Source organism: Tetrao urogallus (genome assembly GCF_951394365.1).
Source record: "Tetrao urogallus genome assembly, chromosome: 11".
NCBI lineage: Eukaryota > Metazoa > Chordata > Aves > Galliformes > Phasianidae > Tetrao > Tetrao urogallus.
Genome location: NC_136824.1, coordinates 18,952,881 through 18,965,167, shown reverse-complemented (window position 1 = coordinate 18,965,167; position 12,287 = coordinate 18,952,881). Strand labels below are relative to the sequence as shown.

General features: G+C 59.0%; 1 protein-coding gene across 1 annotated transcript; it reads left to right on the top strand.

The window, feature by feature from the left end:
* Positions 1-1,889: 1,889 nt before the first annotated feature.
* On the top strand, positions 1,890-10,479 carry PARP6 (poly(ADP-ribose) polymerase family member 6; the record flags this gene model as incomplete). The annotated part of the gene is made up of 22 exons (XM_079540819.1): positions 1,890-2,324; positions 4,360-4,437; positions 4,529-4,623; positions 4,743-4,803; positions 4,893-4,983; positions 5,060-5,126; positions 5,503-5,652; positions 5,852-6,029; positions 6,219-6,272; positions 6,356-6,451; positions 6,525-6,617; positions 6,695-6,820; positions 6,900-6,965; positions 7,087-7,154; positions 8,482-8,530; positions 9,005-9,117; positions 9,207-9,279; positions 9,415-9,484; positions 9,937-10,016; positions 10,086-10,149; positions 10,225-10,309; positions 10,377-10,479. The coding sequence occupies 22 exons, from the start codon at positions 1,890-1,892 to the stop codon at positions 10,477-10,479; spliced, it is 2,295 nt and encodes a 764-aa protein (XP_079396945.1).
* Between the last annotated feature and the right edge of the window lie 1,808 nt (positions 10,480-12,287).

Genomic DNA, 12,287 nt, shown 5'->3' with positions numbered 1-12,287 from the left:
CTGCCCGCTGGCTGCCCGCTTGCCGCCCTCCTTCAACGCCCTCCCTGTGCGGAGCCGGAGGCCGCCGTTACCTCCTGGTGCTGCTTCCGCCTCCGAGACCGTCCTGCCTGAGCGCCGCCGCCGCTCTGCACGCCTCCCCGCCGCGCCGCCAAGGTGATCCCGGCCGAAGCGCCGCCCCGCGGATCCCTCCGCCCACTGCGCAACGGGGCGAACGGCCGGGACTCTTTTTTCTAGCGGACGCGCAAGCTGCGGAGGAAGCGATGTGACTCTCACGCGCAGCGCAGCCAATCAGAGGGTGGCACAGCCTGAGCGCACGCGGCGGAAGAGTGGCCGCGGCCTTAAAGGGACCGCGCTGCTCTTAAAGGGACCGCGCTGCTCTTAAAGGGACCGCGCTGCTCTTACAGTCTTAGCTCCCTTCGGCTCTCCCACCCGCGCCCCTTGCCCACGGTACCTGCAGGGATGCCGGACGGCCGAAGGACGCCGTGAAGCGGCTTCTGCTGGCCCCTGAGCCACCCCATGATGTCCCCCATATGTCACTGGGGTTGCCCCCAAGTTTGGGGGACAAAACAGGTGTCCTAGGGAGAAAAAGTCAATGCACCCACGTGGCTTGGTCACGCATAGACCCCCCAATGCGATGACATCCCACGGAAGATGGAGGTGCAGGGGAAGACGTGCCATCCCCCTGCTGCCAACCCTGTGGTCTGGGGACAGAAATAGACATCTGGGGACAAAAATAGGTGTCTTGAGTTACAGAACAGGCCTGGGTGCCCAAACTTGTCAGAAGCCGTCTTGTCAGTGGCTCTGGGTAGCATGGGGTGAGGTGTCCCCATGTCATCCCAAAAATGGGAGAGAGAGGTGAGGGCATGAGAGCACTGTGCTGGAATTATGGGGATGTCGTTCCCGCAATGTGGGGACTCTGTGCTGGGACTGTGGGGACACTGCTGAGGGCATGGGGGGACCCTACCTGGATGTTCTGCATTGGGATCATCAGGAGACTGTGCTGCAGACATTGGGAACAATGTGCCACACCGCGAGGAAGGGCTCTTTATTGAGGTCCTCTTGGGGTCCTTGTGACAGTAATGTGGCACCCAAGGTGGGCACCCAGTGCCACATCCATGTGACGCTGTGCTGGGGACACTGGAGGTACTGAGTCGGGAGCATGGGGACCCAACATGGGACCATGGGGAGCCATGGGGACCCTGTGCTGAGAACACTGAGTGAGGACTGCAGGGACCTAGTGTGAGGCTGTGGGAACCATGGGGACCCGCATGTGGCCATGAGTACCATGGGGGACCATGGAGACTCTATGCTAAGGACATTTGGGGACACTGAGCAGAGACCATGAGGCCCCAGTATAGAGCCACAGGGCATCCAATGTGAGGCCATGGGGACACCACATGGGATCATAGAGACCATGAGGGACTGTGAGACACCAGAGGGACCCTATGCTGGCAACACTGAGTGCAGGGACCTGATATGAGGCCACAGGGGACCATGGGGACCCAGCATGGGGTCATGAGGACATTGTGCTGGAGGCAGAGTGAAGGCCATGCAGGCACAACACGGGGCCATGATAGGACTGCAGGGACCCTATGCTGGGGACAATGAGGGGAGACTGCAGGGACCCAATGGGAGGGCATGCGGGACTCAACATGGGGTCATGGGGGCCACGAGGGGCTGTGAGGGACCACAGGGACAATGAGAAGTGCAGGGACCCAACGTGAGGCCACGGGGACCAAAAGCGGGCTCCTGGGGACCGCGTGCGGGGGACACTGAGTGAGGACTGCAGGGACCCGGCGCGGAGCCCTCGTGTGGGGACCCGGCACGGGGCCGCGAGCACCGCGGGGAGAGTCCGCGCTGAGGACATTCGGGGACACTGAGCAGAGCCCATGGGGACCCGATGTGGGGCCGCGGGGGTCCGCCGCCCGCCGCCATCCGCCCGCCCCGCTCGAGACGCGGCCGGGACGGGTCGGGGGCTCGGGGCCGGGGTCCCTGCGGTGACGTCACCGCCCGGGCGGCGTTGCCGGGCGACGGAGGCGCGGGGCCCTGACGTCAAGGCCCGATGGCCGCCCGCCCGCCCGGCGGCATGGAGGCGGCAGGGACGGGGCCGGGCCGCGGGCAGCGCTGAGATGGTGAGGGCCGGGGACGGCCGCGGGGACGGGGGGACGCCGGGCCGCCTCGGCAGCGGGGCCCGCGGGCGGCGCCGGGGCCGGGCCTCGCGCGCAGGCCGCGCCGCGGTCGGGGGTACCGAGGGGGGAACGGCCGCGAGCGCGGGGCCGGGGTCCGCCGTGTGCGCCTCGAGAACGCTGGGAGCCCCGAGCCGTGTGAGCCCCGCGGGTGGAGGAGGGAGGGGCTGAGGGAGCTGAGCCCTGCCCATGGGCTGGGGGGTCTGTGCGGGGTAACGGCTGGGTGCCCCCCCGGCCTGCACCGCTAGCCTGCACCACTCGATCTGAGCATCTAAACCCGCACCGTGCAAACCTGCACCTCCAGAACCCGCGTCTCTCATTCTGCACCCCAAACCTGCACCTCTAAACCTTCATCCCAAACCTGCACCTCTAAACCTTCATCCCAAACCTGCACCTCTAAACCTGCATCCCAAACCTGCACCCAAACCTGCACCTCTAAACCTTCACCCCAAACCTGCACCTCTAAACCTTCACCCTAAACCTGCACCCAAACCTGCACCTCTAAACCTTCACCCCAAACCTGCACCCCAAACCTGCACCTCTAAACCTTCACCCCAAACCTGCATCCCAAACCTGCACCTCTAAACCTTCACCCCAAACCTTCATCCCAAACCTGCACCTCTAAACCTTCACCCCAAACCTGCACCCCAAACCTGCACCTCTAAACCTTCACCCCAAACCTGCATCCCAAACCTGCACCTCTGAACCTTCATCCCAAACCTGCATCCCAAACCTGCACCTCTAAACCTTCACCCCAAACCTGCATCCCAAACCTGCACCCAAACCTGCACCCTCAAACCTGCATCCCAAACCTGCAGCCTGCAAATCTTCACCTCCAGAACCTGCATCCCTAATCCTGCACCCCAAAGCTACATCTCCCAATCTGCACCCCTACTCTGGCAACCTGGAAAACCTTCAGAACCTGCATTCCCAATCCTGCACCCTTCACCTGCACCCCAAACCTTCACCCCCTAATATACCTGCCAACCTGAATCCCAAACCTGCACCTCCAGAACTTGCACCCCTAAACCTGCTCCTCCCAATATGCACCCCAAACCTTCTCCCCTAAACCTGCACTCCAAACCTGTTCCTCAGACCTCCACGCCTAAACTTCTTCCCCTAAACCCACATCACCCAATCTGCCCTCTAAACCTTCACCCCAAACCTGCACCTCCAGAACCTGCACCCAAACCTTCACCCCAAACCTGCACCACTCAGTTTGCACCCCCAGAATCTGCACCCCAAACCTGCACCCCAAACGTACACCTCCCAATTGCACCCCAAACCTGCACCTCGCAATCTACACCCCTAAACTTGCACCCTAAGTACCCATATCCCAACATCTTTACCCACAACCTGGACCCCAAATCTGTACCCCATATCTGCTCTGTCAGAACTTGAACCTCTCAATCTGCATCCCCAAAACCTAGTCCCCTCGATCTGCACCTCGATCTGCACCCCTAAACCTGCACCCTGCAAATCTGTAGCCCCATAACCTGTACCCCAAACTCGCATCTCAAACCTGCATCCCAAAAACCTGTACCCAAAAATCTAACCCTTAACCCAAACTTCTAAACACGCACCCCCTAATCCACACCCTGCACATCTACCCCTCAGAAAATGCCCCTTAAACATGCACATCTAAACCCACACCCCAAATCTGCACCCCCAAGCCTTCCTCCTTTCTGTACCCTTAAATTGCACCCCACCAATCTGCTACCTCAAACCTGCAGTTCTCAATCTGCCCTCCTTCCTGCACCCCAAAACCTTCACTCCCAATTCTACTCCAGACTTGCCCCCAGAATCCTGCAGGCCCAAAGCTGTCCTGCAAATTTGGTCACCCCACATAGACCTACACTCCTCACTCTGCACTCCCAACTTGCTACCTCCCACCCTGCACCCCCAAATGTACGCCCACAGGTCTGCCCCCAAACCTGTACTTTCAAATCTATCCCACAAACCCACAACCCCCAAAGCAGTCTCAGTGCATCCCTTCATTTTGTGCCCTGCAAACCAGCACCTCAAACCCAACCCCCCAAAACCTGATCCCCATCCTTTTCCCCTTGCACTCTCCCTTTCCAACTTCTCAATCTGCCCCAGTCCACCCCAGCAAATTCCCCCACAACAGTCTTCCCCAAATTCTCCCCGCTGACCCTCAGCCCTCTTCCCTCAGGACCTCAAGGGCCAGTACTGGACGGACGATGACTCCGATGGGGACAATGAGTCCGAGGAGTTCCTCTATGGGGTACAGGTAAAGCCACTGGGGGAATAGGTGCCACGGGGGCGATCCTGGCCCCCTCTGTGGGGCTGTGGGGACACTGGCTGTGACGGTGCTGTTGCAGGGAACCTGTGCCGCCGACCTGTACCGACACCCACAGCTGGACGCCGACATCGAGGCTGTGAAGGAGATCTACAGCGAGAATGCTGTGTCCGTCAGGTGGGTGTGCCTGTGCTGTGACTTCCTGGGACACCTGGCTGTGACAGTGCCTTGTCACCCTGTGGTGGCACCCCCAGGACCCAGACTCACACCTGCCACCGTGCCACGTGTCGTTGCAGGGAGTATGGGACCATCGACGACGTGGACATCGACCTCCATGTGAACATCAGCTTCCTCGATGTGAGTCCCCGTGGGGCAGGGGGGATCCGGTGGGGGGGCTCTCGGGTCCCCACATCCTACTTGATGTCTCTGTGGCTGTCTCTCGGCAGGAGGAGGTGGCAACAGCCTGGAAGGTGCTTCGGACTGAGCCCATCGTCCTGCGCCTACGCTTCTCCCTCTCCCAGTACCTCGATGGCCCCGGTGAGTGGGGACGGGCGGTCAGGGGATGCCTGCGTGGCTGTGAGTGCTGTGCTGACCAGCAGCTCTGTGCCCACAGAACCGTCCATCGAGGTCTTCCAGCCATCCAACAAGGAGGGCTTCGGGCTGGGGCTGCAGCTGAAGAAGTAAGAACTAAAATGCGGGGTGGCGGGGAGGGGCAGGTCACTTTTCATAGAATCATAGAATCATTTGATTTGGAAGAGGCCCTTAAAGGCCACCAGTCCAACCCCCCTGCAATGAACAGGGACACCTGCATCTCCATTAGGGGCTCAGAGCCCCCACCAGCCTGACCCTAGCTGTTTCCAGGGACAGGGCATCCACTGCCTCTCAGGGCAAACTTCATCTCCGGATCACCCAGGTCCCACATGTCCCTGTCACGCCATGTCCTCTTGCTGGCCCTACAGCTCCAGGACAGGCTGGTCACTGGGTTTCCAAGGGGTGGAGTAGGAGATGTGCTCAGCTGAAGCACCCACCTGGGCACCCATGTCACCTCTCTGCCAGGATCCTGGGCATGTTCACATCGCAGCAATGGAAGCATCTCAGCAACGACTTCCTGAAGACCCAGCAGGAGAAGCGGCACAGCTGGTTCAAAACGAGCGGCACCATCAAGAAGTTCCGAGCCGGCCTCAGCATCTTCTCCCCCATCCCCAAGTAAGGTTCCAGTGACGTCCCCACCTTCCCCAGTGCCTTGTTTCCCCCATTTGCTGAGGAGAACAGGAGCTTCCAAAAACCCCAAAAGCAGGAAGGTGAAAATTCAGTGCTGGATGTATAGGAACAGAGGAGCTGGGCGGGAAATGGCCCTCTGGGGAGGGTGATGGTAACAAGTGTCTCTTCGATCCCATGCCCGCAGGTCTCCCAGCTTCCCTGTCATCCCGGACTCAGTGTTGAAGGGCAAGCTGGGTGCACCCGAAGTGCGCGTCAACCGCCTGATGAACCGCTCCGTCTCCTGCACGGTGAAGAACCCCAAGGGCGAGGTGTTCGGCTACACCCCCAGCACCCAGGCAGGTGTTGCTCCCTTCAACATCCTGGTGGGTGTCAACCCCGGCTCGGGGCTCTCTTTGCTCTCCCTCCCCTTCCCACGTGGCGTCAGGGGTGCATGTCCCCACTGTCCCTGCGGGATGGCCTTAGGGCCCCCAGGGCTTTCGGGAGATCCTGATGCTGTGTGAGGGGTGTGGGAAAGGGGTAATGCATCTGGCGCCGCTCCGGCTCCATCGCAGGTCGGTGGCCACTGTAAGAACATCCCCACGCTGGAGTATGGCTTCCTCGTCCAGGTGAGCACCCCACGGCACTGTCCCCACAGTCCCTTTATCAATCTCGGGGCCACCGTGGGGCTGACCCTGCGCCTTATCCGCAGATCATGAAGTATGCAGAGCAGCGCATCCCAACGCTCAACGAGTACTGCGTGGTGTGTGACGAGCAGCACGTCTTCCAGAACGGCTCCATGCTCAAGGTGCTGCAGTGCTGGGGGACAGGGGTGTGTGTCACCCTGTGTCACTGTCACTGAGTGCCTGTCCCCTCTGCAGCCGGCTGTGTGCACCCGGGAGCTGTGCGTCTTCTCCTTCTACACCCTGGGTGTGATGTCCGGTGCAGCAGAAGAGGTGGCCACAGGCGCTGAGGTACACGGGGAGTGACATAAGTGGGTGACACGAGGGTGGAATCTCTGGGGTGACCCCGTGTCCATCTTGGTGGCCAGGTGGTGGACCTGCTGGTGGCCATGTGCCGCGCTGCGCTGGAGTCCCCCCGCAAAAGCATCATCTTCGAGCCTTATCCCTCCGTGGTGGACCCCAACGACCCCAAAACACTTGCCTTCAACCCCAAGGTAAGCAGCAGGGTGGTGTGCCCCAGCACTGGGCACTGACACCCTTCTGACGGCCACCCCGCTGCTGCCCCACGTGCAGAAGAAGAACTACGAGCGGCTGCAGAAGGCGCTGGACAGCGTGATGTCCATCCGGGAGATGACCCAGGTATGTGGCAAGCCCTAGCTCTGCATCCTGGCGCCATTTTGGATGTCTGCATGGGATTTTGATACCTGTTTCCGTAGTGGGTTGGTGACAGGGTTTTTCATGGTGCTTGTGCCTCTGCCAGGGCTCCTATCTGGAGATCAAGAAGCAGATGGACAAACTGGACCCGCTGGCACATCCCCTTCTGCAGTGGTAAGACTGAGGGGTGCTAAAGAGTAGGATGGGATGGGATGGAATGGGATGGATGGGGTGGATGGGGTGGGATGGGATGGGGTGGGATGGGATGGATGGGGTGGGATGGGATGGGATGGGGTGGGATGGGATGGGATGGATGGGATGGATGGGGTGGGATGGGATGGGATGGGATGGGATGGGATGGGATGGGATGGGATGGATGGGGTGGGATGGGATGGATGGGGTGGGATGGGATGGGATGGGATGGATGGGATGGATGGGGTGGGATGGGATGGGATGGGATGGGATGGGATGGGATGGGATGGGATGGATGGGGTGGGATGGGATGGATGGGATGGGATGGGGTGGGATGGGATGGGATGGATGGGGTGGGATGGGGTGGGATGGGATGGGATGGGATGGGGTGGGGTGGGGTGGGATGGGGTGGGGTGGGGTGGGATGGGGTGGGATGGGGTGGGATGGGATGGGATGGATGGGATGGATGGGGTGGGATGGGATGGGATGGGATGGAATGGGATGGATGGGGTGGGGTGGGGTGGGATGGGATGGGATGGGATGGGATGGATGGGGTGGGATGGATGGATGGGATGGGATGGGGTGGGGTGGGATGGGGTGGATTGCAATGGAGTGAAATGTGGTGGAGTGGAGTGGGATGGGATACAACAACAGAATCAAAGAATCATTAAGGTTGGAAGAGTTCGCTAAGATCATCTAGTCCAATCATCAACCCATCCCCACCATGCCCGCTGACCATGTCCCTCAGTGCCATATGTCCAGAGTTCTTGAACACCTCCAGGATTGGTGACTCCACCACCTTCCTGGGCTGCCTGTTTCAGTGCCTGACCACTTTCTGAGAAGAAGTTTTTCCTAATATCCAAACTGAACCTCTCCTGGCACAACTTGAGGCCATTTCCTCTCATTCTATTGCTGTTACCTGGGAGCAGAGACCGACCCCCACTTTGCCGCAGCCTCCTGTGAGGGAACTGTAGGGAACAATAAGGTCTGCCCTGAGCCTCTCCTCTTCTTCAGGCTGATCCCTCCCAGCTCCCTCAGCTGCTCCCCATAACACTTGCACTCCAGACCCCTCACAGCTCCGTTGGCCTTCTCTGAACATGCAGGGCCTTAATGTCTTTCTAACAGTGAGGTGTCCAAAAATGAACACAGTAGTGTGAGGATGGATTGCGCTGTGATGCAATGGGATGAGATGCAGTGGAATGGGATGGGATGTGATATGATGGGATGTATGGAGTCAAAAGTGTTTAGGGACTAGTGGGACTCAGGTGGGACCGCTCTATCTCATCTTCCTTCTATCCTGCTCCCACAGGATCATCTCCAGCAACAGATCCCACATTGTCAAGCTGCCCCTCAGCAGGGTAAGTGGCATGGCCAGAGCTGTGTGGGTGTGAGCTGTGCAATATAAGGTGTGGGGTGTAAGGTACGGGGGGTGGGATGTGCAGTATGGGTGTAGCTACAGGTTGTGCAGCCACCGTGTGAGATGGAGGATGTAAGATGTGGGATGGAGGATGTGGATGGAATATGAGAAGCTGGAGGAGGGATGTAGATGTATGGGTATGGCATGGAGGTCTGAGGGCATGGGATGCGGGTTGTGGGATAAGGGATGAAGGACATGGGGTGTGCACTGTGGGATGCAGTATTGGGACACAAAACAGGATGCTGCAGGAAGCAGTGGGTGAGCTCCTAAAAATGCTGGCCCTCCTGCCATGGCCAAGCATCTGAAATGCGCTGAGGTGGGAGCAGGGCTGGGGGCTGCCGTGCATGATCTGCGTCCGTCTGTCTCTCCTCTCTCCTCGTCGGCGCTGCCTTTGCTCTGCCCTTTCCACTGGTAGCAGCTGAAGTTCATGCACACCTCGCACCAGTTCCTCCTGCTGAGCAGCCCCCCAGCCAAGGAGGCCCGGTTCCGCACCGCCAAGAAGCTCTACGGCAGCACTTTCGCTTTCCAGTGAGCAGCCGCGGGGCGGTGGGGGTCTGCGGGATCCCTATGGGGTGCTGCAGGGCCGGGCGCCGTGGGGCTGACGCCGGCTCTTGCAGTGGCTCTCACATTGAGAACTGGCACTCCATCCTGCGCAACGGGCTGGTCAACGCGTCCTACACCAAGCTGCAGGTACCGCTCGCCGATGCCGGTTCCGGATCCGGGCAGGTGGGGAGGGATGTGGGCAGCCCCAGGGGTGCTGTGGCCGTGCCTCGTGCCCACGCTGCCGTGGGTGCCGCGTTGCTCACCCCGGTGTTTTCCTGCAAGCTGCATGGAGCAGCCTATGGCAAGGGCATCTATCTGAGCCCCATCTCCAGTATTTCCTTTGGATACTCAGGTAAGAGGCTGCCTGCTCCGCTGGTCCCACCTGTGCTCCCATCCCGCTCCCTGCATGGCACGGAGGAGCCGCGTGGCATTGGGATACTGAGGTGTCCCAGCCACATCCTGCATCCTTCTCCCACACCGTCCTCTCCCCAGCAAATCGGGGCATTCTGATGCACCTGCTCGGTTATTAAGGGAAAAAGAACAGAGAATGGGCATTTCCTAGGCTGAAAAAATGACTTTAAGGTGACACGACAGCTGCTTCTTCCTTGTGCCGACTCCAAAAGGCACTGCCCCCACTGTGGGGGTTTGGGTTTGCCTGCAGGATGGAGCTCCTGGTGTGGCCAGGGGTGTCTGTGACACGTCCTCACCACTGTCACCCTGCGTCACCCTGGGGTGCTGCTGCCCGGTGGCGGCCGTGTCCCCAGCCCACGGTGCCAGGAATGACCGCTGTGTCATTGTCTGCAGGGATGGGGAAAGGGCAGCACCGGATGCCTTCAAAGGACGAGCTGGTGCAGAGGTACAACCGGATGAACACCATCCCCCAGGTGACGTGGCGGGGACACGGGGCTGGGGCTGAGAGCGGGCAGGGGTGACACCAGTTGCTCTCCCTACAGACCCGCTCCATCCAGTCCCGCTTCCTCCAGAGCCGTAACCTGAACTGCATCGCGCTTTGTGAAGGTGCGGGGCCGTGGGGGTGACGGGGTTGGGTGTGCTGGTGTGACAGCCCCCACATGGCGCCCCTTCCCTCCGCAGTCATCACCTCCAAGGACCTGCAGAAGCACGGCAACATCTGGGTCTGCCCCGTCTCGGACCACGTCTGCACCCGCTTCTTCTTTGTGTGAGTGCCAACCCCATCTCTGCGCTCACGGTCGCCCCGTGGGCACGGCTAACGCTTTTCCCTCCAGGTACGAAGACGGCCAAGTGGGAGACGCCAATATCAATACTCAGGACCCCAAAATCCAGAAGGAGATCATGCGTGTGATCGGGACTCAGGTGTACACAAACTGAACAGCGGGGACCCTGCTGCGGGGTGCTGAGCGACGGCCCCGGTCAGGGATGGGCGCGTGGGGTTGGCAGTGGGCGCTGGTGTGTGGGGATGCCGGAGGGTCGCAGTGGGACCACGGCTCCCCCCTGCACATAGGCGAGCAGTGGGGAGCGGGCTGCCAGTTCCCTTGTTCCCTACACCCCATCCCCGACCCCGTGCTGGTGGCCATCCCTCCTCGCGTTTGTGGCGATGGCGTTTTTATCGATGAGAAACCGAAGCAAAAAAACCCCAAAGGAATAGATACAAACAAACAAACAAAAAAAAAAAAAAAAAAGAGGAAAGCGAGCTGTTGTGGTGGCGTGAAGTTCTTTGAGCGCATCGCTGGGCTGAGGGCACAGGGAAGGGGACATGGGGAGAGGATGTGAAGGCAGAGGGATGGGGACATAAGGATGGGATGGAGCTGCGAGGAGCGGTGGGCACACGGGAAGGGATGGGCTGTTGAGAGATGCGATGCGGCCGCTCCAAAGGGATCAGTGTGGTTGTGCCACGTGCTGTGGAGCAAGGGTTGCATCACAGAGAGCATCTGCTATCTGCTGTGCTCTGGGGACACCGGAGGGACGCCGTGGGGACAGGAGCAGAGACACACCAACAAGAGCTGCACTGGACTGTGCTTTATTTCAGCCGACACAGACACCAACAATGACAGAGGTACAGACGTCAGCCCGCACAGCCAATTCCCACTGTGTGCAAACCCCGAAGAAAGCCCCTAGATGGGGGGCTTGGCAGGGTGGAACAGAGGCAGCTTCACACTGAGATTAACCCAAACTAAATCAGCCCGACAGCCCGTGCCTTGCCTGCTCCTGCTGCTCGGCCTCGAGGACAAATTCCTTTGGGAAATGGCGATTCCTGGGAAAAACACAAAGCAAAATCCCCAAAGGAGCAGCTGTGTGCGCAGGTCGGGTCCGCGTGAGTCCGCAGCATCTCCTCCTCCAAACACACGGCTGGTGTCGGCCCGGCTCGCGGCAGCCATTGCTCCAAAGAACAAACCAAGGTGACGATTTTGACAAAATAATTTTATTTCACTTCGCTTTGTTTCTGCCGAAACCTCACATTTTTTTATTTAATCGTTTTTGGCTGAAAAACAAAACAAAAAAAAAAAAAAAAAGAATTCACAAAAGAGCCAAAGAAGCAAATCGCTTCGCCGTCTCCCGCAGGCGACCAAGGGCTCTTTTGGCCACGTTCACCCCCCAAAATCCCCTCTGCGTCCCCCCCCGGCGCTTGGCCACAAACTGCCCCCCACACCGAGCCCTTGAGCCGTACTCCTCCCGGCGCCGCTCGCAGCTCATGCGCCTGAGGCGTTTCATACACTTTTTTTTTCTTCCTGTTTTTTAAGTTTGTGTGTGTGTGTGTGTGTGTGTTTTAAATTAATTTATTTATATATATATTTAAAAAAGCAATAGTCCTTTGGTCCCTAAACTCTAAGGAATGATATGACTCTGAAACAAGTAATCCTATGTCCCTGTGCCAGTGACAAGCAGGGGGAAGCGCGTGTCCCGCTGCCCTGCTCCATGGGATATATATATATATATACTTATTTATATATATCTTCTATAAGTCCAACATCCTCTTATCCTTTTTCTTCCCTCTTTTTCCCAGCCAGACGTGGAAAAAAACCACCAAGATTTCCCTTTCCAAACAAGCATCCTCCAGGTGAATCGCCCGAGGCCGGTCTCGTCCCGCTGGCTTTGGTTTATAATCCATCCGGAGCCTCTTTTCCTCATTCCTCTTGGGAAATTCATAGCAGCAAATGAGTGCTTATAAAAGGTAGCTC